This window comes from Podarcis vaucheri (genome assembly GCF_965113315.1).
Source record: "Podarcis vaucheri genome assembly, chromosome: 15".
In the NCBI taxonomy this organism is placed as follows: Eukaryota; Metazoa; Chordata; class Lepidosauria; order Squamata; family Lacertidae; genus Podarcis; species Podarcis vaucheri.
The window spans coordinates 23,344,340-23,371,267 of record NC_138753.1 but is presented as its reverse complement, the minus strand read 5'-3'; the positions used below and the strand labels follow the sequence as shown (position 1 = coordinate 23,371,267).

Genomic DNA, 26,928 nt, shown 5'->3' with positions numbered 1-26,928 from the left:
ACGGAGAGGCGGGAAGCAGGGCGGGCCGCTCGACAAAGGAGGCGCGCGCCTGCGCGGCCGCGAGGAAGACACCGCTCTGCGCGCGCGATGCCTGCCGGGAAACGTGCAGCCGCAGGCCGGATCCGAGGCTCCTCCTCCTCCTCCTCCTCCACTCCCGTCTCCATGGTAACCGCTCGCCTCTTCCGCCTCGCCGTGGAGGCGCTTTCACGTGACCTGTTCTCTTCCCACCCCCGAAGCTGGGGAAGTCACGTGATGTTTGGATTATTATTTTTTTTGCTTCTTCCAACCTGAGCAAAGCTGTTTCCGGGTCAATACAGGACGAGGCGGCTGGACGGGTAGCCTAAAAGCGGTTGGGGTCCCGGTGAGGAAGAGGGGGAGGGGGGGACGGTGCAATGGTTTCAGTCAGGAGTGGGGTAGGGGGGGTGTTGGAGAATGTCACCCCCACCTCTACCAGCTTCCCGTCAGGGCAGGCAGGAAGGCCCGACACGGAGAGGCAGGGGTTAAAAACCTGAATGGAAGAGGTTGCTGAGGTGCGAGGAGCCTCCATGTTCAGAGGCAGTCTACCTCTAGGCATTGGGGGGGGGACGGTCACCTTTGTCCCTTGCTTTGGAGTCCCTCCTCCCCCGGGGCATTTGGCGTGCCAACTGTTGTTAAGCAGCGGGGGGAGGGGTTGCGTGTTGCCTGATATAAATAATTAGAAATAGTTAGAGGTAATCTTCTTCTGAAGTACTTAAATGTAGGAGTCAAACGAGAAGTGTGAGGGTGGCGGTGCTGCCTCCCTGGAATGATCAGGCTGGTTGGAACAAGACGCTGGAACAACATACAGTATTTAAGTAAGATGGTACCTGACTGGTTGCTTTCAGAAACAGGATATTGAACTAGGCGGACATTTGGCCTGATCCAGCAGCTCCCCTAGGATTTTAAGAGCAGGAACGGGTGGGTGGCTAGGGTGACTAGATGTCATTAGGGACAAACCTTCTGCCGTAAAACAACAACAAGAAAGCGATGTGGGTTTGCACAAGTTGTAAGGCTATAGCATCGGGGCAGCTGAAAAAAAAAGCACGGTGGATCAGAGTGAGCTGATGAAGGCACAGTGCTGAGGCTGGTGGGGCAAACTTCCACTGGCAAAAATTGCTTCTGTTTGAATTGTAGAGTTGGAAGGGACCCAGAGCGCCATCTGGTCCAAACCCTTGCAATACAGGAATCTCAACTGGAGCATGCATAACAGATGGCCATCTAACCACTGCTTAAAAACCTCCTAGGACAGAGAGTCCACCACCTCCCAAGGTAGTCTGTTTCACTGATGAGCAGCTCTTACTGTCAGAAAGTTCTTGCTGATGTTTAGCTTGAGATAGTCACAACTTTCATTCTACAATGCGTGTAGCCAAAAAGAACACATTTGCCTTTTGAGAAAGAAGGCAATTCCTCTCTCCCATTTGCACACACCATTGTGCCCAGCAGGTGGTTGTGGTAAGCAGAGGTTGAATAGCCACCTGTCATGGATGCTTTAGTTGAGACTCCTGCATGGCAAGGGGTTGGTCTAGATGACCCTTGGGGTCCCTTCCAATTCTACAGTTCTTTGATTCTCTGATTAATTGGGGGAAGACCTAAACTTGACGCTTCTGGCACTGGCATAGCTTGATTATGTTAGGGTTTTTCTAAGGAAAAAACCCTCTGATATTCATTAGTTTTGTCAATTTTGAGGTTTGGAGAGGGCTGGTTATGAGATTACTTATTGTTGATCTATTGACTCACAAAAGCCGTTTCAGATTACAGGCTGATATGCCTGCTCTTTGCACAGCATAGACTTTAGATTTAAAAATGGCGACTCATTCAAGGACACACGTTGCATGTCCTTGGCTGACCTGAAAAAAGCTCTTCTAGGTGTGAAGTTGGTTTTTTGTTTTGTTTTTTAGTATTAGTTCTTAAATCTTAATGCATAACTAGCAAATTAGAAGGACCGTGGTGCTTTAGGTATTAATCATTTAAATATGTTTTTCTGCTTTTCTAGTAGTCATATGGCTGTCATTATCCATTCCATCACAAAGCAAACAAATGGTGCATGTTTAGTTAATATCCAGCTTTTAGGAGTATGCTTCTGCTGTAATGGAATTTACTGAAACAGTAATTTAAAACAGGAAATTATTGGTACATTACTTCCAAATATGAGAGGTGCTATCAGGAAGTCTGCACTTTTCTCTTCAAGAAAAAGGAACATAAAAGTTTTCCCAGCTACATCAGTCCACAGTCCACCTTCCTAGTCAAGCATTCTGTTTCTAACCCTGGGCTCTTTACTGCTTTTTTCTAGTGTCTGGGTGTTAGGGTAGGGGCAGTACCACCAGTGGAGGACACATTGTGTTCCTCCTGGGTTAGTTTGTCTACCTTTGGTCCCTACCCTGCACTCAGCTCTCACCCGTGGCTCCTAGAAGCTGTCAGCATGTGACAGTAGCCACACTCCAGGGACTGCTTTGACTGGTCGTCTAAACCAGAGGAGGGTTAGCTGATGGGTCTCAAACCCTTGGTGAGTTAGGGACTTCCCCCTTCATGGCGGTTTGAGTGGATGAGACCAAGAGTGGGTCCATTGATCAAGAAGGCAGTTTCTGCATGTGCTGTAGAGGGAAGTGAGGAGCGGATGGGGTTCGTCAACCTGGGAAAGTAGCCCATGTAGGAGAAGGAAGACTGATCCTAAACCTCTGCTGCCTTGCGGGATGCATTTGGGAGATGAAAAGACTTAGGTATAAGCCCTACAGAGTGGAATCCCTAAGACGGTTGGTTGAATGGCACCATATGTCTACCTAGCCCAGCATTGCCTATGGTAACATATGACTGACTTGTATGGAAACTTCCGATGAAAATAAATCATAAGTAGCAAGACTGAAAATAACTTTTTTTGCACAGCTAGCAGCTTCCTCTGTTAAATAGTCAATGCCAGCCTTCATTTCAGTTACTAAGCTTCACAAAAAAAAGTTCCAAGGAAAGCAGAGCAATGCATTTGGCACCAGCTTGACTGCAGGAGTTGTTGGAAGGCGGCGTACAACACACCATCCAACTGGCTTAGGGACTCTGCTCTGGATTGTGTAGGATTTACTCCTTTTTCTTCTGAAGATGTCGTGCAAAGCAATGGAGGTTTGGGATCACTGTTTTCTGTCTACCTTCTAAGGTTGATAAGCCCTATCTGCTCCTCAGTTCCCTCTGCAGCATGTACAAAAACTGCCTTCCTTATTGTTGGTCAAGAGATTATTGCTCTTGTCTGTTCAATCCACCGGAGCTTGTCTTTGCATGCAGGGAAAGTTCCTAACTCACCAAGGGTTTTGAAACCCATTGGCTACCCTCGCCTGGTTTAGCCAGCCAGTCAAAGCCATTTCCTGGGGTGTGGCTGCTGAAACATGCTGACAGCTTCTAGGAGCCACAGGTGAGAGCTGAGTGCAGGGTGGGGACCAAAAGTGGACAAACAACCCCAGAAGAAGCACAATGTGTCCCCCACCAGATGTACTATCCCTCCCCTAATACACCATACGTACCTTGGAAGGTGTATTGTAGCTAAATAATGCAAGAAGGTACTTCTGCTCATGGTATATACTTTAGCAATATGATAAACCTTTTGGTATATTTGTAGTATGTATAGATAAGTCATAATGGAAGATTTTCCAAAGAATCCACTTATTGGGAGTAATAGCTCAGCTCCATTAAGTCAAGGGCATGTCTTTTTCTTGTAGTTTAGAGCTTCTGATTGAGGACATTTTATTTTTTTCAGTTGAATCCTGACTCTTGGGAAAGAGGAACCAGGAAAATCTCCTCAGTAGTGTTATAGTGTCCTTCGGAAAAACTGAAGAAATAATTTGCTTCTGACTGACTTTTTCATTTGCATTCTCCATCTTTAAAGCTGAGGCCTGTCTCTTTAATAATTTCTGCTTCTCAAAGTGCAAGTGGCTTTAAGTTTGCTTCTTTTCAGGGGGGAAAGTACACTCGGATAAAAGGTTACTCAGCTCCCATGTATGGATTTATTGTCACTTGAGTTTTTGTGATAAAATTACTCCAGTAAGCCTGATGATCAGTACAATATACCTTTCTAAATCTCAGAAGTGGCAGTTGGTGTTCGACCTATAGAACCCTTTCACTTTTAATAACTCCTCCGTAAAGTTTCTTGATTTTTATTTCTGTGTTCTTTTCACTAAAACAGGCTGCAGTAAATTCCTGTGTGTATGTAGAATACTAGCTTCTTAGAGGAGAAACGTTTGAGTTTCAGGAACATTTTGTTTGATGTTGTAGTGTGTGGTAGGCAGCTGCTAATATTCTTTTATACCAGAAAAGATGCAATTGGGATATGAGCTATCTACCACTCTGTTGGAAGAGTGGTAAGGAAATGAGGCCTTTAATAGGAAAACAGGCTAAACCAACACTCGGCAGTGATTGCATAGTAGTGTTCTCTGCTTAAGAGTCCTGCTGGGTCAGGCCAAAAGCTCGTGTACTTCAGCATCCTGTTTTCCACTTTGGCTAACCAGGTGCATCCAGGAAGTCAACAGGCATGGCTTGAAGGCCGTTTTCTTGCTGATGGCCCCTGCAGCACAATACTGGTGACACTCTCATCTTCCATGAATTTCACTTAAGCTAGTGCCCATTGCTTCTTCCAAGTAGCATTCAAAATTCACCAGGTGTATTTTGCATCTGACTATGGCCACTTGCAACCAAGTGAAGATGCCTGGGCACCAGGATGTCTCCTGACATCTCCATCATCTGGAGACGCATTCCTGGGGATCCTTGGGTCTTGACTGTTTTCACACACACTAGCAGCACACCCTGTAGAATTCTACCTGTTATATTTTATCTGCACAATCAGAATGAATTTCAGGAACCAAAAAGTCCTATTGCAAAACATGACTTTTGATCTGTCAGGCCTAGATTATATATCTTAAGGTTCTAACACTGCTTCCAAGAAGTGTATGGCTGGCTTCTTTTGAAAACAGAAACCTAGATCAAATGAACCTTAGTTTGATCCAGAAAGGCTGCTATTATGGGTTGTATCCAATGCAGTGCTATTTTAAAGTCACTTAGCAGTATATTTGTCATCACTGGTGAAAGGTATTGTGCCAGAGGAATGTTGTGCAATCTGTAATTCTTGCATTGGATTCCTCTTGCTTAGGGGCCCTTTTGCTGGCAGGCAGAGAACATTGGATACAGCCCTGTTCTTTTAGAAGAGAGAATCAAATTGTTAGGTTTTTCTCAAAGCAAATAATGTTGCTTACAGTCTTCCTTTTCTCACCCACCTCCCCCCCCCAAAAAAAAACCCCTATGCAGTGAAATACATGGACATGTGATGTTCCTCCTCTGAAAACATGGAGTGGGTTCTCCTGAATGCCATCTGCTGAGAGTCACATCTGTTAATTTAGGGAGAGCTGATGCTGAGACCGGTAAGTAACCCCTTGAAATAGGCTTATAGTGGACTGTAAATGTATTCTGCTTGGTTAGTCCTAAGGTGTACTCATTTATGTGTCTTTTTGACTACTGTGGTTCATAATTGTCAAATTTTAAAATATGCACACAACCCCAAAGGGATCATGTCATGTAAACATTCTCTGCCTAGGTGGGCAAGTAGCCTAACCAGGTAAAAAGGAGCTTCCTAGGTTTCATCCCTGAGCGTGGCTGATGGGAACATACAGCAGTGAGTGAGTTGATAACCTTTGTTGAATGGGTTTGTTTGGCTCACAGGCAGGGGCCAACAGATCTTTGATTAGCCAGAACCTGTGGTTGACAGGATCCTTCCTTTCCTCCAGTGCGGTGGCAAACAGAGTCTTATATCTAGCATCATACAAAGTTTCAGGACACCTCGAGTGCAGCATAATCTTAAGAGGACATCTCTCAGCCAGCTCCAAATTTCGAAAGAGGGCTTGAGTGTGGCTGTCTGCCGCATTCTTGAACTGCTTGGAACGCCTCCCAAGTGCTTCCCAGAGGTGCGGGAGACACTTGCCAGCACACGTGTGTTTGTGCACCCGTGGCCCCTTGTCATTTATATCTCACATTTCCTTTATTTCTTACAGTACACAGCTGGGGGGATTCCTGACAGCCAATCCCAAACAGACAGAACGGCTTCTTGCTTGTGTTTTTCCAATTGGTCTCGCTTAAGTAGGAGAACGGATCCTGATATTTGCTGCTGCAAAGTGTAATTTGGTTTTGTTTGTGTGTCTCCCACCCCCGAACTCTAGAGTTTCAGGAAGGGACCATGGATCTGCCCAGTGGGAGAAGTTTCATGCAAGTTCTCTGTGAGAAATACAGCCCCGAAAACTTCCCGTACCGTCGTGGTCCTGGAATGGGCGTTCATGTCCCAGCTACACCTCAGGGCTCACCTATGAAAGGTACAATTTCTGGCTGCATGGTGACTTACGTAGGAGTGTGTTTCTCTTGTCTGACATTCCAAGGGACATGGTTGAAAAGTTGTTTGAGATGGGGTTCCTTATTCAATCTTTCCTCCAATTATATGAATGCAGGGAGTGGCTAAACCTAGATCTAGTTTTCTTTCTATAATGCAAACTCCCCCCCCCCCCAAACATACCATGCAGCGTAATTTTAAAGTGCTGTCAGGTTGATTTGTATCGCAACCATCCCCAAAGGGAGAAGAACGAGGAAATTATTTGGGTGGAAATGATGGTAACTGAGTTTGACAGAAAAGAGCAGAAATAAGTTGAGTCAGTCAAGGACAGAATGCACCATATATTACTCAAAATGAGCCACAATGGAGTCACCTTAACAAAAACTTCCAGGCTAGTCCTCTAAAGTCTTCATTTGTGGGCCTAGAAATGATAAAAAGGTCACCTTATCCATGAACCTATTCTGTCTTCTAACATGCTGAAATAATACTGTATATGTTGTAGCAGATTGCTCATCTCTTATTTGATGTGTATCCCTCAAACTGCCCCCTCCCCTCTGCTGAGCAGCTCCCAAAATGCACAGTGGATCTTACACTTGCCCTGTTCACCTTCTTACTCATTATGTTGTTGTTCACATAGAAGCACTTTAACGTACAGGGAGGTAAGAGCTTACTACATGATTCTATCTTTGATGTTGCCATCAAGCGTATTCAACAAAGAGTCTTTTTGAATGTTCTTGCTGATTTCCCCTCTTCAGTGGTTGTCATAATTCACTGTCTCTGACATCTTAAATGGGGTTTGGGATCCTGTTCAAAATAACCACCTGGTTGCATAATACAATTTTTGCACATATTGGGCTCATGATGAACTCATCATATCACAAAAGCTGGATACTGAGCTGGGGTATGTGATCAGGTTGTCCCAGGTTTGGGACTGTTACACTCAGTCTTCAGAAGTACACGTCATGATTTTGCACCAAAATCAAAATTTATCTATTTATTTAAAAGCATTTATATACTGCTTAGTATTTCAAAAATATCGTTACGATTTGAAAAACAGGACAATATATCATTAAAACAGAAACACAATCTAAAAACGGGAGAACAGCAAAATTGAAAGCACACGAAAACAAATTTGGATGATTCAAACAAATAAGCCTCATAAGAAATTCCTATTTACAGAGCGGCATCTGACCCAGTCTTACTCAGAGAACTATTGAAATCAATTATTTTATTATTATTATTTATTGAATTTATATACCGCCCTATATCCACAGGTCTCAGGGTGGTTCACAGAATAAAATCAGAATATAAAACCACAAAATACATAATCAAAATAAAAACAACAACAAGACCCCCCCCAACAAACTATAAAAAGCCATAGGATGTCAATCAAATCAATTAAAGGCCTGGTTAAAAAGGAATGTTTTTGCTGGCGCTTAATGGTGCATAACAGGGACGCGGGTGGCGCTGTGGGCTAAAGCCTCAGCGCCTAGGGCTTGCCGATCGAAAGGTCGGCGGTTCGAATCCCCGCGGCAGGGTGCGCTCCCGCTGCTCGGTCCCAGCGCCTGCCCACCTAGCAGTTCGAAAGCACCCCCGGGGGCAAGTAGATAAATAGGTACCGCTTACCAGCGGGAAGGTAAACGGCGTTCCGTGTGAGGCTCTGGCTCGCCAGAGCAGCGTTGTCACGCTGGCCACGTGACCCGGAAGTGTCTTCGGACAGCGCTGGCCCCCGGCCTCTTGAGTGAGATGGGCGCACAAACCCCAGAGTCTGTCAAGACTGGCCCGTTCGGGCAGGGGTACCTTTACCTTTACCTTTAATGGTGCATAAATGAAGGTGCCAGGTGAACATCCCTGGGGAGAGCATTCCACTTCAAGGGACTGAAGTCAGGCATGACTAAAACTCATTGGTTTCAATGGGTCCACTCTGCCCTAGATAGCAACCGCAAATTTGGGTTTTGTTTTTTTAATTGTAAGACATCTTCCTTCCACCAAGTGAGAGCTGAGGCAATTCATGGCATGTCAATAAAACATCATGAAAGCAGCCCTTGAAAACAACAATAACTGACCCATATACACATATGAATGACAATCAGGATGAATTTTCAGTGCACCCTTACTGGGAATTCCAGATGCTGAACCAGATGTGATTTTGCAGTCCTTGACATGGGGACATCCTGAATAAAGTAGTAGTCTTCAACTTTTTCATGTCTGGTGACCACTGTTAATCTCAACATACATATGCAACCCACTTAATTCTTAACTGTAGTTATTGGCTACATCTGTCTTTTTCCCCTCCCCTCTCTCTCCTCCTCCTTATTCCAGAACTTAGAAATGGTGCCACCAGTATGAGCAGCCTTAGCTCTGAGCAGAACCCAGTTTTGGGTCATCAGCCATCTTTTTTTGAAGGCCAGTGAACTAAGTGACTTTGGGACAGTCTCAGTGTTATTTTTACCTATGGCTGTCTATAAAATATCTGCAGGGAAGAAAGGTACCTGAAGGCCTGAATCTTTGTAGCAAGTGAATTAACACATATAGTTGACATAAACCAGCTTGTTGAGGCAAAATTGCTTATGAATGTGATGCATTGCCCATTGCTTCATTGAGCAATTTTTTTCGCCAGTTATTGTGTGATCTGACTCGGCTTCCCTTAGCTTGTACAGGCGATTCTCTTCATCTGCTGAAATGAGACCACCCCATAAATTAATGCGCTGTCATTTCTGCCTTTCCAGATCGTCTCAACCTCCCAAGTGTGCTGGTGTTGAACAGCTGTGGAATAACCTGTGCAGGGGATGAGAATGAGATCGCTGCCTTCTGTGCTCATGTGTCTGAACTGGATTTGTCTGACAATAAACTAGAAGACTGGCATGAGGTAGAGGAGATTGTTTGAACAGTTACACGGACAGCTGCTTTTTCTGCAGGCAGATTTGGCTCTTCCAGGTGGATTCTAACTCACATTTGGAAATGCCAGCTCAGCTTTATTGTGATGGACCCAAAGCTTGTTATCTGGGGGGCTTTTGAACTTCTCCCGCATTCCATTCCCCAACTTCCCTGGAGCATGAGTTTCTTCTTCCTGAATCAGTAAGGCCTACTCTAACTTTCATCTCTCAGCTCATGAGTCTCTTTAGGGCACCCAACACCAGTCTACTGCCCTGTGTGGCTCCTGCTAAGCTGCCACAGTTTCACCTACCATATGGGAGATAGTTGCCCTCTAACTTGGTACCTGTTCAATTTCTCTGGGGTTCCATCTGGCTTGTGAAACATACCTGGCTGTTACCAGCATATGGAAAGATGGTTTCAAAGAGCTCAATCAGCTTCATGAATTCCTTACTAGCAGTATACTTGGACCAGTGGGCAAGAGGGGTTGGAAGCTAACATTGCTGCACCCTCCTATCCAACCTTCTGAAAGCCCTTAATTGTCTTTCCCCACCCCACCCCCGGCCCTTGAGAAATTTGAATCATGCCTATTTGGACTCACATGGAGTTCTGAATGTGCCCCAGTCAATAGTATGCCAGTCTCGTGGTCGTGAACGTCCAGCGGAATGGCCATGTTAGTTTGTTGCGGTGAAAGCAACAAAGATTTCATTCAAACATCAGCACATAAAGGCCTGAGATCCTGGGCTCATGCGCTCCATCTTCCCCCTTCCCTCAGACACAAGAGAGGAGATGGTGGCCAAGTGCAGTTTACCATTTTGTCTGGACCTGACAAATTGCGTTTTTATGTGAAAAAGGAATCAAATTGTGATGTGGAGGCTTGGTTTGTAAGCAAACTATGGTTTGTGCAAACCTTAGTTTGTCAGGTCTGAAAACTCTACTTGTCTTGTAAGAACGTAAGAGCAGCCCTGGTACAAGTCCGGCATCCCACGTCACTTCCCACAGTGGTCAACCAGGTATCCCTGGGAAGCCACAAGCTTCCACAAGGTACCCTCGCCCATGGTTCAGAGCACGATCGTCAAGAGCTCTGATCGGACGACACAGGAGGTGTGGGAAGGCAAAGACAGACATGGCTCACTGCCACTGTCGTTTTCACACCCACCAGACAGTGTGTACATATTCTAATCCTGGAGACCAGAGGCTGTGGTACATGTGCTCACATATGGCATTTGGGGGAATGTGTATATGTGAGGAGGTGGGTCATTTGCTGCCATGCATGCTATATGTTGGCAAACCTTAGGGGTCACAGCCCTTCAGGGCCTGAAACTTAGGACTGGCAGGGGCCTTTCAAGGGACATTTCCAAGTCTGGCAAGCCAAAAGTCTTCTAATTAGCAATGCCAGCAATTGCATCTTGGACTGAGTTTTCTGCATTGCAGGGGGTTGGACTCGATGACCCACTCTACAGCTTTGTTATTCCATGACTGTTCCATGTGCAGATCAGCTGCTTTGCCACTGAGCTGTGGGTACATTCCACTTGAAATAACACCCTGGTTCTCTGTTGGTTCTAAAACAATCCTGACTACATAGCCTCTGTCATTGATGCCCCAATTGCTTTATCGTGTCAGGACCCACCTACCACGAAAACTCACTTGCCTAATTGTAGACTTGAGGTTCGTTCCCTATTCTTTGAGCCAGTACTACTAACGACAATTTGTTCAGTTTTGTACCACATTTCTTTGCAGCCTATTTTGTCAAATGAGGTTGATTTTGGTTGCAAGAGAGAGTGAAGTAGGAAAGGAAGTTTGTAGCAGCAACTCACGGCAGGGATGCAAAGCCAGAGACAATATGGGATGATGGTCCATTGCCTGAAGGCTGCAGCCTTCTGACCACAGAACTGCTTGATTTTTTTTCAAACTGAAGCCCTAAGAGATCTAGGAATTTGCTTTGTGGAGTGGGGCAGAATGAAAACTCAGAATCTCTGGAATAAAAGTTCTTTCCTGGAAATGGAATTCAGTGCATGCAAGATGGCAGAAACAATGAATAACCCTTGGTGAAATAGCCCTTTTGACCAATGTTGGCTCTTGAGAGGCATTTTGTTCCCCCTTTAGCTGTCATTCAAGTAGATTTTATGAAGCCGGCCAGCGATCTGGTTTTTCCCCTTATCACAGATTAAAAAAAAAGAGTGTAATTAAATGAAGCATTGAGGTGAACAAGCAATTAGCCAATCAATCTAGATCTGCGAATAGCAGCGGTATGAATTACAGATAGCTATCTTGAATGCTGTTAGAATTCGTATCATTCTTTGAGTCAGTGAGCCGTACTGGGAGTTTGGGTCCCATCCTGACCTGTCCTTATCCCAGCCCCCATGGACAGAATATTTGAGATTTGATTACTGCCTGATAATGCTTTTCTTTCTCCTTTTTTTTTCCTTCTCTCTCCGCTCAGGTCAGTAAAATTGTGTCAAACGTCCCCCACCTGGAGTTTCTGAACCTGAGTTCCAACCCTCTGAATCTGTCGGTCTTAGAGAGGACGTGTGCTGGGTCTTTTGCCGGCATTCGGAAACTTGTGCTCAACAACAGCAAAGCATCCTGGGAAACGGTCCATACAATACTGCAAGAATTGCCAGAGTAAGCCTGGAGCAGCAAGGGCAGGTCCCTTTACGGACAGATTGGCGTATCATACATCAAGTAACAGAAGTTTGTGCATTGGATCAGAAGCCCCCAGTTCAAAGCTTGCTGCAGCTGCGAAATTCATTTAGGAAAAGAGCTATAGGGTTGCTAGTCCTACTTAGAGTAGACCCATTGCAGTTAATGGACATAACTAACCTAGTAGCTCAAAAAGTTGTACTAGTCCTCTGGCCCCCATGTAGCTGTGTTAGTCATGCCGGCTTGAGTTGATTGCAACCTGTTGCTATCAGTCGGGCGAGTGGCTGTTCCGAAGCTTGTCATTGTTAGCAGCCTGTTGCATTTATGATAAATAGTTTGCATGTATACCATATTTTAGAATGTTCCGAGAGCTTCAGCTGCATTAATCCATACAGTAACTCTGTAAGGTAGACCAGGATGCTGAGCTGTTTTAACCTTAGACAAAAGAGGTGGTTAATTTGCAAGCTCATGTAGTGGTGAAGATTTGAACCAGGACTTCCTAATATAGAAGAAAGTCTTCTTCTCTGCTCCCTACGTAGGGCTGTTCTACACAGTGCCATGTAATAAGGTGGTAGAGTGGGTTGAACCACTTTGAAGTGCAGGTAGGAGTCTATGTATATGAATGCACCAAATTCCCTGCAAGTAGCACTTCAGCACAGGCAAAGTTCTGGACTAGAACTTTTCTCTCTGCTGTGCTACCTTTCTGCTTTCAGGGATTTTATTTTTATGTGGTGGTGAGCATTCAGAAGTACTTGTGCTCCGCCTGTAGTCTGAAGTGCTCCAGCTATGTCACCTGAGCAGTCCACAACCTCATTCTGCTGTATTTCAAAGGATTTGTGCCACATAAAGATAATGTTATTTCCAATATCACACTAACTCTGAACTGCCAAGTGCACTGATACAAAGCCCTGCCCCCCAATCTTGATTTGCAAATGGTGGTGGTCCAGTGTAAATATATTATTTTCTTCTGAGATGCTATTCAATTATCAAGCCCAAAAGACTTGATAATGGAGATGCTGTCCTTTGAAGGGGTGGCCGGCTGGCTGGCTGACAGCTTCTGGTTAAAGATCTCCTTGCAGTTTTTTTTTCATAAAAATGTATATGTCTGGTTTCAATATTCTGGATGGGTTCCAACTCGGTGTCATTCCTCCCTATATATGCCCCCGGCCTGTTGATTGTGGTGGGGCAGGGTTGTTTTTTATTCATTGCTGCTTGTTTTTCTTGGTAGCAGGACATTTCAACACACTGAAGTGAGAGAGTCTGGGGCAGTGTGTGGGGAGATTAGGCTGACATTCCTGATGTGCAAACTTTCTATGCTGCAAGGCTTGTTTTGTTTTACTCCCAGTTTTCCTGCCTAACACATGACAGTTCAGGAAAACGACATTGCCACTTCATTCTGCTGCATGTCTATAACTTCTTTCTTTCTTTCTTTATATATATGTGTGTGTGTGTATAATTTTATTAGTTTTTTTAACATATCATTTTCAACAGTAATTAAACATACTATAATAATAATACATCATATTCAAATTTTTGACTTCCATCAATCCTGCCTGAAAATTCTCCAATCTAATCTCTCGGTATGCATTTCTTATCTTCCCTATTACATTTCAAACTCATAACCAATATCTCTATCTTTTTCTACTTTGTAACACTTCGTATATTTCTCCTTACAAAACTTCTTGTAGTCCTACTAGCATAATTTGTTGATTACAGTTGCTCTTCAAATAATTCATATAATTCTTCCAATCTTCTGTAAATCTCTGGTCCTGCAGGTTTCGAATCCTTTCTGTCATTTTGTCCAATTCTGCATAGTCCATTAATTTCGTCTGCCATTCTTCTTTCGTCAGAATTTCTTCTTGTTTCCATTTCTGGGATAACAGTACTCTTGCCGTAGTTGTTGCATATAAAAACAATTTAACATCTTGCCTATTAATGTCCTGACCTATAATACCAAGTAAAAATGCTTCTGGTTTTTTTAAAAAAGTATATTTCAACTTATTTCTATTTCACTAGAAGCCTTGGACATATAATAACATTTAATTTTTTCTTCTTGCAGCTTGGAGGAACTCTTCCTGTGCCTTAACGACTATAAAACAGTGTCTTGTTCTCCAGTTTGCTGCCACTCTCTCAAGCTGCTCCACATAACTGACAATAATCTCAAAGACTGGACTGAAATCCGAAAGTTGGGGATAATGTTTCCATCACTGGACACACTGGTTCTGGCCAATAACTACCTGACAGCCATTGAAGACTCAGAAGATTCTCTGGCAAGGCTGTTTCCACACTTGCGATCCATCAGTCTGCACAAGTCAGGTGAGGTCCCCAGTGAAACATGCCCTTCTGGATCCAGTTTTAAGACTTGCTATAAATCTTTCTAACATCCACACACACTTCAAATCTTGCAATTGAATGTGCTGCCTCTATCAGCATGATCTTGTTAATATGGTAATGAGAAGGAAGGAAGCATTGGTCTGTGCCCACATTTAAATTTTATTTTGGTTTTATTGCTGACTCCTAAACTACACCTCATCACTTATTTCTCAGTGGACCAGTGTTCTTCAGCATCTGCCCGTGCAGTTTCCTAAAGCATGAAGTTACTGTACTGTGAAATACTATCTTGTTTACCATTGATGTATTAGCCTAGTTGACTGGCTCTTGATTGTTTTTTTGTGATCATGGACAAGGAGCGATGGGAGAGGGTATTGGGAGATACAAGCTTTTTAGAAAAATGAGGATGGCACATCTCATTAGAATTCAAATTCATTTTTCCCTTTCCTCAAGCCCTATGGGTCAGGAGTGGGGCACTCCAGATGTTGCTGAACTACAATTCCCATCAGCCCCAGCAAGCATGGCCATTAGCCAAGGGATGCTGGGAGTTGTAGTTGTGCAGCATCTGAAAGGCAAAATATTCCCTGTACCTAGTTTAGCTTCTTATTACATTTTTACTGCTTGTGTGTGTATGAGAGGGTGAGGGGGACACCAAAGGGATTTCCTGCTTGATTCACTAGCATGTCTTGGTTTGCCTCTGTGACAGGCTAGGTCCATGCATTTGACAAACTGAGGCAGTCATGAAACACTAGAATCCTGAGAGGATAGAACAGTCTTCATCACATCAGACTGAGATTTGTTTACATGGGGGAACATTCAAAAAATGTTCTGCCACGTCCACCCAAAAATGGAAGCGGTCCAATCCATTGTGTTACCTGATTTGACTGCATCCATAGACTAGGCTTGAGAGTAATTTATAATTCTGATTGCACGTGTACTGGTGGAATGTCAACGTCTCCTTGTTTTCCCCAGTCGATTTTATGCACAAGAACACCCAATTACTTTGATTTGTTCCTTTCCGATGCCTTCCTTCCCTGAACACTCCCTTTCTTTAAAGCAGGTCTGCAGTGCTGGGGAGACATCGACAAACTCAATTCTTTTCCCAAGCTCGAGGAAGTGAGGTTACTGGGCATTCCTCTCCTTCAGCCATACACCAATGAGGAGCGCAGGAAGCTGGTAATAGCCAGGTCTGCAGATGTTTTTTGTTGTTGTTCTTGGTTGATTCTGGGTTAATGCAGCCAAAATAGTGTGGCCTTTAAACCTTTTGATGCCTCCCTGGGCTCCATTGGGAGGAAGGGCCAGCTACAAAATTAATGAATGAATAAAGCAAGCATGAAGGGCTCAGATATTTGAGCAGGTAGAGTGTGGGAGTAGCTGTGGGAAACGGCCTGTATGCGGAGTTGACAACTGTTGAGTCGTATGAGCTCTGAACACTTTACTCCTGGGGGGGGGGGGAGATAGAAGCAGAAAATAATATTCTCTTGTGGGTGTTAAATTATTCCACATATTGTGAGGAGCTGCCACCTTGCTTCTAAACATGCCAAAATACCATCCTTGCATCCAAACGGAAGGAACTATGGGGAAATCAGACCAACAGTAAGCTTTCTGAGTCGAAGCTGTTACCTCAGTTTTGGTTAAGTGCACTGCTGAGTACCAGAGGAAGGAAGTTGTCCTGACTTGGTTGCAGATTGGGCAGTAGAATCCTTACTCATCAAAATCTTTTGAGGGGGAGTCCCCATCCATCAACATGCCTTGTAGTGTTCTCCTCACTTGTCAAAAGCAGCTTTCTTGAGTGCTAATTATTTTCAAGCGCTCAGCAGGTCTTTCCCCCTAAATGCAGTTCTCTGTTCCAAACTCAGCCTCAGTTCTGGGGGACAGTGTTGATCTACAAGCCTTATTCAGGTTCCTGATCTCTTGTGGCTAGCTGTGCTCTTTTTAAGAATGTTTGGATTATTGGGAATAAGTCTGATGAAAGAATTATCCATAGGCTAGGTGCTGCTGAAACAAACTTTAGTGTATGTGTTCTTTGCATAAAATCTGTCATCTTGGCTAAACATGTTCATGGCTAAAACTCTGCACTTGGAACGTAAAATTATATAGCTTTGTTTACATGTTTAAAAGACAAATGCCCCACTTTTCCATCTATTGAAGTAGCTTATGGAAACAATTTTTTAAAAAATTTGATTTAAGTATTTCATCTAATCATAAAACAACAACAACAACAATATAATAATAATCCTTTATTAAATTTGTATACTGCCCCATACCCACAGGTTTCAGGGCTGTTACAGCATAAAATCACAATATAAAAACACAAGTTACATTTTTTAAAAAAATAATCCCCTTTCCCCAAATGCAAAATCTCAAACAGAAACCACCATTATTACAACATTTACTGGCAAATCCTTCCAAGAATTTGAGTAAATCAAAACAGCTTTCAATTGTCCTATAACGACATCAAATTAGGCACCGAGAGGGCATGTCCCAGGAGGGAATTCATTCCACTGTTCCACTGGGTGCTGCAACAGTGAAGGACTTCTTGCTGTTGATTGCCTCCCTAATTTCCAAAGGTGTGGAACTCTTTGAAGGAGCTCCTCTTTTGAAGATCTCACGAAGCGATCAGGTTCATGTAGGAAAGGACGTTCATGGCCTTATCTCTCAGAATTGCCACTTTGAGTTGTGTTTGGGAAGAACAAGCCTGTGTTCCAATGATGCACTAAGACATATCATGACTCAGCCCTGGGTAATACAAAAAGAGGAGGACCAACGGGGGAATACAGCAGCCACCATCTTCGGCTTGGCCACCTGCACGTTCACACTAAACCACAGTTTAGCTTAGCTTTATGTGTGAAGAGAGTCACCGCTTCATAAAATACCTCCCTAACATTCGGCAATTCCCCATCTTTCCCCCCTCCCTTTCCTTTTTGCATTTGTGGAAGTCTTAGGAGTAGACCACTGTCAGACATGACCAAAATATTTGTGTCTCTAACTTGCCTTCCTGTCCTTACCTGAGGGTTGGCTGCCTTTCTGTTTGAATTCTGCACAATCAGGAGGCAACACTTAACAAACGCCTTGCTGAACTTACAATACTTTGAGTGCCAGTATTTATTTTTTAAAACAAAAACCTCTTTTGAAATCCTGTCACATGTGCATTTATGTTCAAAACGTAACATGTGGTTTCAGATTAAATTCTCTTCGCCAAGGCACCTGCATAATAAAACACATTTCCTTTAAGAGTTCATGTTTTCAATTATCTGGAGAAATCCCCTGGGAACGCAATACTCATCATTTTGCTGTTGTCTGTTAAATTTGGGGGGTATTCTTTTTTCCCTTCTCGAGATGGTAACATTTCCACCTCTTTTGAACATGGCAGGTTACCATCTATCAATAAGCTGAACGGGAGTGTCATTTTGGAAGGAGAGCGAGAGGACTCGGAGAGGTTTTTTATTCGTTACTACATGGACTTTCCACAAGAGGAAGCCCCTTTCAGGTGAGAACTTCTGATCCCAGAAGTTTCAGAATAGGTAATGAGTTTGTTTAAAGTCCTTGAGTCATGTATGTACCATAGTTCCTAGAAACGGTAAGCTGTAAACTGAGATCTCGCCTTTGCCACGTGCTCATAAGATAGCTCATTAGATGCCCTGTCATCAGTGTAGCTGTAATAATACTGACCTTCCTTTCATGCTATACAACAGTTAAATTGTATGGTTAAAGCGTGAATATTTTCACCTGCTTATCATTTAGACCATATTGTCAGTGTCCCTGGCACCTTACAGTTTTATGTGGGCAGGATGTGGCTGTTAGTTCTGTGTAGGTGATTGATATTCCCACCTCACTAAGCTGAGCCCCTACTGAGAAGTCAGCATCCTCTGGGAATGGGTTCCAGTCCGTCAGTTCGGTGCCAGCACTCAGCGGCTAATCCTCTTGCCATCTGGTGTTTAAGCGCCCTTGAGCTCCAGAGACGTATGTGCCCAAACCAAATGTATTTCGATGGCATCGCCTGTGTGCCATTTTCATCCTTCCTTCACAAAGGAGTGAAAACTTGGCCATGCTCCAAGCCATCAGTTGGAATGCCTGGCCACTCGTTGGCACTTTGCATTCCCAAGCACAAGAGCAGTTTTGAAAAGGGTTCCTTGTTCTCTCTCTCTCTCTCTCTCTCTCTGGGGCAGAGTCAGTTGTGCAGGCTGACCTGACCGCTGGAAAAAGGTGTGGGGTTAAGAGGAGAAAGCAGGAGGCCCAGCTGCAGAGAGGTCACTCCAGCAAGGGGGCTGATAGAACTTGGTGGCAGCCTTCTCTAATGGCACCAGAGTGTACTAACCCGCCTAAAGGAATCCTTCAAACACTTTTTAAAAAATGCCACGGGGTGCAACTAGCAGTCCACAGGGCAGCACTTCCTGGAGCAGTCTGTCTTGTAAAAGGGAAAGAGAAAGTCTTTCGAGATCCATAGAAGTGGGTTGAGGGTGGGAACGCAGGCCAGAAGGGATGGAGGAAAAGGGCTGAGGGAGATCTCTGGCTTGCAAAGGGTTCTGTGGCAAAATGTCGTACTATGTTTTGAGGCCCTGTTGAGTGGAAGACTGTAGGGTCTGTCTGTGTGACCCCTATGAATAACTTGCTTGGAGAACAATACAGGCACCTCCCTATTTACTTGGGGGTTACGTTCAAGTGAAATCCTGTATATTTGAAACACCATTTAAAAAGCCTGCAAACCCACCATCCCTCCCCTTTTAATGACATTTGTGGGTCACTTTCAGGTTCAGCGCGACATGCGCATGCACGGTCATGCACATACCAGATGGCGCTAAAACAGCCGCTGCCTGTACAAAATATATTGCAACCTTTCTCCTTGACTTCTGCATTAACAGTCGTACATTCCTGTGGAATGGGGGGGGCGTGCTATTGTGAAATGCTCAAATCTGACCCTCTGTGGGGTGTTCCATTTAAGGTTGGGGGTGAAACACCTCTCCCTTCGTTTCTCAAAAAGTATGTCCCATTCTTCTCCTGCTTTCCTTGTGTGAGTGGGGAGGAATTCCTCTGAAATTCCCAGGACTTGTTTGCTGCTTACCTTGCTGGATCTCTCCAGAAAGTGTGGGCAAACAAGAAGACCTAGAGGGAGCATTGTGACGTTTCCCATCAACCCCACTTCCCAGAATGCTTTGGAGTGATGTGATGTTGCAAGGCATTCTAGGAAGTGCGGCCTGTGGGAACCTATGGGTATCACCCCACATGGCTTTTCTTAATGTTGAATAGCAGGGAGGAAATGGTCACTCAGAAGTGGCAATTCCACCCTGAAACATTTTGATAAATTCTCCTCCCCCACCACCCCACAAAGCAAATTATATTCCGTCCCCCCCCCCAGGAGGTTTTTGTTTCGTCCTCCCTCACCCACCCAACAAATGGTCAAGAAGTATTTCTTTCAACACTTTTCTAGCATCGTTGTCATTTTGTGTGTCGATTTTTGCTTCCGTTCTAGAAAGCTGTTTTCTGCCTTTTCCAAAGAGGTTTCACGTAGGAAGCAAGGAGAGCTCTGATCCTCCCCCCGCCCACCTGCTCCCCGGTTCATAGCCTTTTAAAAATGCTGCAACCCCTCCCATCCTTCTGTGCTCAATGGCCCTTTTGTCCGAATGCCCTCATCTGTGTGGGGTCTCTAAAAGACTTGTGCGCCCATTGAAAGCTGTTTTTCCGCTCCACGGAGCTAGTGTGCCATTTCAGGGATATCCATGGACAAGGCTACGCATGGCTGGCGTGGTCTCCCCAGTGGCAAGGGTTCACGTTCCACATCCTAGACCTTTGGCCCATGATCGATGTTCAGCCTGTGGTTGTGTACATTTTCCCCACCCTGCACCCCATTTCATCATTTCATTCTGGGCCTCCCTCTCCAGCCCATATTACAAACAAAAAGCCTCTCTATCTCTTTAGCCCTCCAGTTCTTCCAGGGCTGTGACCTTTACATGAGCAGTGTCAGTCCTCTGCACCTACACACCCAAAACAACGACATTTAATTCATTGGTTGAGTCCTGCTTGTGACATACATATAGTGAAATAAAAATCACACACTTTAGTCACATTATTGAATTTGCAAGAACTTTGATGCTTGAGGAGTAAAGCATAGCAGCCATAGTGCAGAAGAACAAATAGCAATTCAGGGCACTGACTTTTTATTCCAGACCACCAAATGACCTGGTTTCTGAGCCAGCAACAGTGTTCTGAAGAATTGCCTCCTGTGATATGAATCCACATAAGCCCACAACTTACATGGAGGCTATGGTTCAGGGATCGACCCTAAAGCAAAAATCGTGTATAGTCAATACACATTGGGTTCAATGGTGGGTGGGGATGCTGAAGTCATTTTTCCTGGATGCCCACCCCATTTCTTTCATTCATTCATTCTGCCAAGCATGCACAACTTAATGCACACAAGTTAAACACATAAGCTGAAGGCTTACTATACTTGATCCTGGAGAACTACTGGGGCCCTGCTCTGTGTCTCCCTACCTACCCTCATCTGCTGGAGGTTGCAAGAGAAAGGAGCTTGTAATAGTGTCATCCTGTTTTTATGAGATTTGTTTGCTAGATGTTATATATTTGTTTTTAACATTGTTTTAATTTTATTATAGTTTAATTTGTTTTTTATTGTTTTTAACATGTTTTTAGCTTACGTGCTTTATCCATGTCTGTTTGAATTTTTGTTAGCCAGCTTGAGTCCCGGTTCTGGAGGAAAGCAGGATATAAATAAATAAAATAGTAATAGTAACAATATTTTCTGTTTCAGCGCTGAGGTGCTGAAATGCCCCATCACTGCTCTCCTTTCAACAGGCCCTTTAAAATAGTTATTTTAATTATATCATTTGGTAATATTTAAAATGTTTGTAGGTTTGCTGCTTCGATTTTTTAATTCATTTTTTATTCATTTTGAAAATGAAAGACACTTCATTGTTTTCAGAATTTTGGTTGCAAACAAGATTGCTAGAAACTTGTGTGTGAGGATGCTTTTTTTCTTTAAGGGCCATGATTGTAGGAAATGCTGATCCAGCACTATGCAGATGTGCTGTTCATATGAAAGCATACGTGCTAGGCATGTGAGAGCCAAGCTGAAAATGCGGGAAGCAAAATGTACTGGAAATTGCCATCTTTCTCATTTTGAGATACAGGCTGGCCTTAGAAACGACCTCTCTCAGTAGTTTCAAGCCAAGTTGAAGGAAATCCTTCTGTAGCCCCAAGTTTCCAATTCTTCATTTTGCTTTCTTCTTAGCCTGCTGGATTTTTTCCTATATGGTTTTTGGACCTGGGGACAACAGGAACAGCACCTCTGCTGATTGAGATGTTGTTTCCAAGGACTCTCAAAAGTGCGCTTTCACCGCGCTCCGTATAAGGCAGGCTTTTGTCCAGAACTGCTCTGTCACTTGTACCTCTGCCCTAGTAGACCCTGCTATATACAGTGGTACCTCGGGTTACATACGCTTCAGGTTACAGACCCTGCTAACCCAGAAATAGTACCTCGGGTTAAGAACTTTGCTTCAGGATGAGAACAGAAATTGTGCTCCAGTGGCGCGGCAGCAGCAGGAGGCCCCATTAGCTAAGATGGTGCTTCAGGTTAAGAACAGTTTCAGGTTAAGAACAGACCTCCAGAACGAATTAAGTACTTAACCCGAGGTACCACTATAACCACAGAAGCAGTTTGGGGGGCCCATGCTGTGTTAAGCCGTGGAAGCCGCTACAAAGTGATTGGTGCAGGTTGAAGTGTTGAAAAGCACTCTGGGAAGCTCCTTCCCCGTTAACTTTCCCCACTACAGTCCTAGGCGACGGCTCCTTTTCCGAAAACGCATATCTTCCTCCATCTTTGCCAAGTAATAGTTTCCCATGCGGGCCGATCCTATCTGCCGATTTGCAAGAGCAGGCGCAGCTGCCTCTGCTGGAGCCTTCCTCCCTGATAAAGGCCGTTTGTGTCCAAGATGCTGGGGAAATCATAGCGCACTGCGTCGGTTACCTCATCCTCCGGGCAGACAGAGGCTTCGCTGTTGAGAGAGCATTCCTACATTTAACATGAGTCCCTCGGGGGGCCTCCCTCTTCCGTTGCCAGGCTCCATCATCCTCTTGACAGGAGCAGTGACACAGCAGCGATCACGTTTAAGCCCCCGAGCCGGACAGGAGACAAAAGGAGCTTTCAGTCCCGGGCATCGTCTGGAGACTCTGAAATGTTACCTCCTCTCAGCCGCTCTTTGTCTTTGTTATTTCAATTACCTTGTGCTTCGGGTTGACTTTTTGCCACTTTCCCAGCCCCGGCAGAAGAGACTCTGCCTCCTCATTACCAATCGGAGAGATACCTGAAGTGAGGGCAATGGGAGGGGAGAAGCGAGGAAACACTGATCTCTCTCTCTCTCTCTACCCAGGAGCCCAGAACAAAAGAGCATCTCTGGGAAGATGGCGAAACTTGCTGAGCAGGTTCATGGCTGTCCAGGCAGACACAGCTCTCGTCTTTTCCCCTTCACTCCTGATTTTTTTTGGGGGGGAGGGGCACAGATACCTTGATGGCATATTTGATGGCGGAATGAAATGCAGGGCATTTGCCTAGATCAGAGTGCAAAGCAGGGGAAAGTCATATTAACAGCTGCTAAAGCAACGTTAAACCATGTAGCGTTTTCACTTTGAAAGAATTAGGAGGAGAAGGGCTGATCTCTGCATGTCCAGTGAGAGCAGGAGGCGAGGCTCTGTCACTCACTTAGGTTATGTGCGTGCCTACTAGTATGGCAAAGAACTCTCGGTCACTAGCAGCGCTGCTAAGGTGGAAATTCAGGAGCCGGAAGGCTCTGTGTGCCTGTTCCATCAGCAGCAACCAGCAGCGCTTTGAGCTTTCTTACCATAAGAGAGTCTCTCTGAACAGTGAAAACAGCGAGTTTCAGCAGTGCTGTGCACAATCACCACTGTGGGCTTGCCCCGAATCTTACAAATCTCTCACTGCATGGGTCAGTCCCAAGAATTCCAGTTAATTTACTTAATGACACATAATAACATATCAGGAAGTTTTTAATGCTTAATGTTTTACTACGTATTTTATATATGCTGTAAGCTGCCCAGAGTGTCTGGGAAAGGCCAGCCAGATGGACAGAGTATAAATATTATTATTATTATTATTATTATTATTATTATTATTATTCCAAGAAACGCTTCCTAAAAGTTGTAGCAGGGAAATTCATAAAATTGAGAGCATAGAAGTGACAAGTCCATTGACTTCTGCATAGTTAGGGGGGTCCAGTTCCAGATTCTGGACCCTTTTAAAAATTCAAAATGTTGTAAATCCAGGGTACCTAAAGGATTTTCTCCTCTCACTCAAACATTCTTGTTCTTTAAGTTCATCTTCAGAAGTTTAAGGGCCCCCTCACAATTTGAGGAACAATGACTAATACCTTTCCCCCATAGTGAGCTCTGGAGTGCCGAAATGTCCTTTCTAGGGGTTTCTTGGTCCTCTTTGCTGTTGGTCCCTTCTGGCGGCAAACAAATAATTTTTCATTTCTTCTCCCCACAAGGCTGTTTGAAGCTGTTTTAGCTGCTGTAGTGGGATTTCTCTTCCTCTTGTTTTTATCAGTTCCTCTGCCGTTCCAGTGATTTTTGCTTTAATTTTAAGCTTCTGTTTTGTGTTTTATGCATCTAGCCTCCTTGAAGGGCTTTGATGCAAGAATTATTTTATTAAGGCAACTGCACAGCCAAGAGCACTGAGTGCGGGGATTTGCGGCACCGGTTGTAATGCCCGTCTCTTTCTCTCACAGGTACCACGAGCTAGTGACGAAATACGGTAAGTTGGAAAAGCTGGCGGTGGTGGACTTGCGGCCCCAGAGCAGCGCCAAAGTCGAGGTTCACTTCAGAGACCAGGTGGAGGAGATGACCATCCGCCTGGACCAGACGGTAGCAGAACTAAAGAAACAATTGAAAGCGTTGGTCCAGCTCCCGACCAGCAACATGCATGTCACTTACTTTGACCACGAAGCTCCTTTCGGCCCCGAGGAGATGAAGTACAACTCGCGGGCTCTGCACTCTTACGGCATTCGGGATGGAGATAAAATCTATGTGGACTCCAAAGCCAAATAGCCCGCCCCCATCTCCAGGGGGGTTCACGGCCACCTCATGTACGCAAATTGAGGACTTTCTGGAAGTGGGGGGATTCGTTTTGGTTTGTCGTTTGAGGTTTGGTTTTCTATACGTACCAGGTAGCTTCTCCAGCAGGCCCAGATCCGCGAGAGGTGGCGGCAGATTGCGGTGGCGGCGAATTGTTAAAGAGGAGGTGACTGACTTCAAGCGTGTGTGCGCGGCTTTTCTTTGGCTTCTCCCCAACTGCTCCAGTATTCCTGTGAACTTAGCATGAAAGTCTTTCTTCAAAGCTTTAAGAGGGTTCTTGCAGTCACTCAAGTCGGGGAGCTTGGGCTTTCAGGCCATACACAGGGTACTTGTTGAAAAGGTTTTGTGTGGCTCAGTAGCCGGGCTCCAATTACAGGTGGCAGAATCGGTGCCCCTTCACCTGGGTGGCCTCTCAATCTCTTTGTTCCCGGAGGGTTAGGTTGGAAGGGGGATGTTCTGTAAGCAGTGTTTTACTAGGCTTTGGTCTACTGGATATCCAGTGCCCTTCTGGATTTCACTTACGCTGAAGGAGATCAAAACTTTGACAGGGGTTGACATTTGTGCCCGCACACACACGCACACACTGCAGCTTGCAGGGCACTCTGCTAAATCACAATCAGTTGCATAACCTTTTTGGCTTGCTGACACTCAAGGGTGTCGTAGGGGCCAGACTCTGCAGATAGTGCCAGGCATTTAAATGGGAGCCTCTTTGTCTCTTGGGCAAGTTCATGTTGGTCGCCTGGTCATATGTTTGATCTATTTCGTGAAGGCTCGCTCTGCGCTGATGAGATACCTCTCTCAGCTTGCAGGCAGCTCTTGACGGACTGTCACCATCCTCACTGTGGCTGAAGAACCCTAAAACCCTTGCATTTTAAAAAAAATATAGCATTCTTCTATCATACCCTTCTTCCAAGGAGCTGTGGGTGAGGTACATGTTTCTCCCCCCCAAAAAAAAAAATAATATTCTTTTTTGTTTTATAATAACCCTCTGAGAGAAAATGGCTCTCTCAAAGTCACCCAAGGAGTTTTACAGCTAACTGGCAATCTGAACCTGAGTCTCTCAAATCCAAGTCCTATGCTAAGCTGCTGCACCACAGTGGAAACCAAAGGCCAGGCCTTCCTCCCCGCCCAGCATTTGCTCATAAATTAGCACTTTTTTAAAGCCAACGCAGAGATGCAACAGACGTACAGGTCGTCTGAGGTCCCTGGGGTCCTGTCTCTGCATGAGTCAATTTTCTAGCCTTGCCTTTTACCACTTGAAAGGTGTATTGGAGTGGTGAGTTTTGCGGGGCCACCACGGGTGAGCTCCTCTTACACGCCGTAGAAGCAAGCCCACCCCCAAATCTTGTGAGAAGGGGCAGATGCACAATTTACTGAGGAGTATAGGAAACTGTCATAAAGAGTAAAAGGCCACCCCCTGTTCTTGGAGATGTCTTCTACCCACTTTCGTGTAGCTCAACATCATATTTATGATTCTTATGGGGGGGGGATCTATCTTTTTTTCTTTTTCTTTTTTAAGAATGCTTGCTTTGTAAATCAGGCAGGGCTCTCTCCCTCAGCAGTGCCCTTCCATGCTCATCTGTCAGCTTGACAAGTTGAAAACTGGAGAATCGCTCAGTTTTACACATGTACATTTAAAGGAGGGGAGGGAGGAAGTGGACTTCCCAGTGCCGCCGCCCAGGCCCCCCCAGCAGTGTCGCTAAGCTCTTGTTACCCATAAACTTTTGACCTTCCTTACTTAGCTTCTCATGCAAGGTTTCTTTCCCATAATTCCTCTGTTCTCTGGTGGGAGGGCTTCTTTTTTATATACGTACATCTATCCCAGAGTTTGTGCATTTTCTTCCCCTGCGGTGTGCAAAACAAAATCCCAGTAATCTTATTTTTATTTATATTTATGGTAAAAGTCCTGCCTGAACGCCAAGCGTAGAAAAGAGGGCAGGATTTTTTAAAAAATGCACATCTCCTCTCCTATGACCATATAAAGATGAGCAATATAGAGCAAACCAAGGCTTGCATGTGGAATGTGGTAGTCCATTCTCTTTTATTTCACTGACTCCAGTAAGAAATAATTACCTATGTATTATGTGGAGTCATTCCAGGACATTGTGTTGATGAACTGGCACTGGGCTTTATAAGCTGAGACAGAGCTGAGGTTCTTTCCTGTCCATTTGGGTAGCAAAGCTCCAAACCAACGCTTTGTTTATGATGTGTGTGTGTGTGTGGGTATATGTATCTATGTATGTATATTTACACATAATGGGAAATGGCAATGTTAATAAGATATTTTATTATAAAGCAAAGTTTTATTGAAAGATAAGGTTGTGTAATAATATTAGATTATTATTTTATCTGTGGACCTACTGTATGAAGTATGTTAGCCCCGTAATCTGGGCCGCTGAAAGACTTTAGACTGTAAAGAAGTGGCCATTTGGGTTGTGCAGAACAGTATTTCCCATCTTCCTCCTGCCCATCTCCAAGCCCAATATTTATACAGTAGTAACAGGAATTTAATGAAATATTTGTAACTGGTGGACATCCGACTGCACAGGTGCCTGTGTCTTAGAAGGAAACATTCCACATATTAAAAGTTTATGAAGGGATTCACTGAA

General features: G+C 44.5%; 1 protein-coding gene across 4 annotated transcripts; it reads left to right on the top strand.

The window, feature by feature from the left end:
* Positions 1-26,928, top strand: TBCEL (tubulin folding cofactor E like). Of its 4 annotated transcripts, none has more exons than XM_082201051.1 (9): positions 1-156; positions 5,296-5,408; positions 6,201-6,350; positions 9,094-9,233; positions 11,682-11,863; positions 13,941-14,197; positions 15,273-15,399; positions 17,586-17,702; positions 23,974-26,928. In XM_082201051.1, the coding sequence occupies exons 3-9, from the start codon at positions 6,218-6,220 to the stop codon at positions 24,290-24,292; spliced, it is 1,275 nt and encodes a 424-aa protein (XP_082057177.1). In that variant the 5' UTR covers positions 1-156; positions 5,296-5,408; positions 6,201-6,217; the 3' UTR covers positions 24,293-26,928. The 4 variants fall into 4 exon arrangements, with proteins under 4 accessions (XP_082057177.1, XP_082057178.1, XP_082057179.1 ...); XM_082201052.1 differs by having other exon boundaries at positions 97-165; XM_082201053.1 differs by lacking the exon at positions 1-156 and adding an exon at positions 195-335.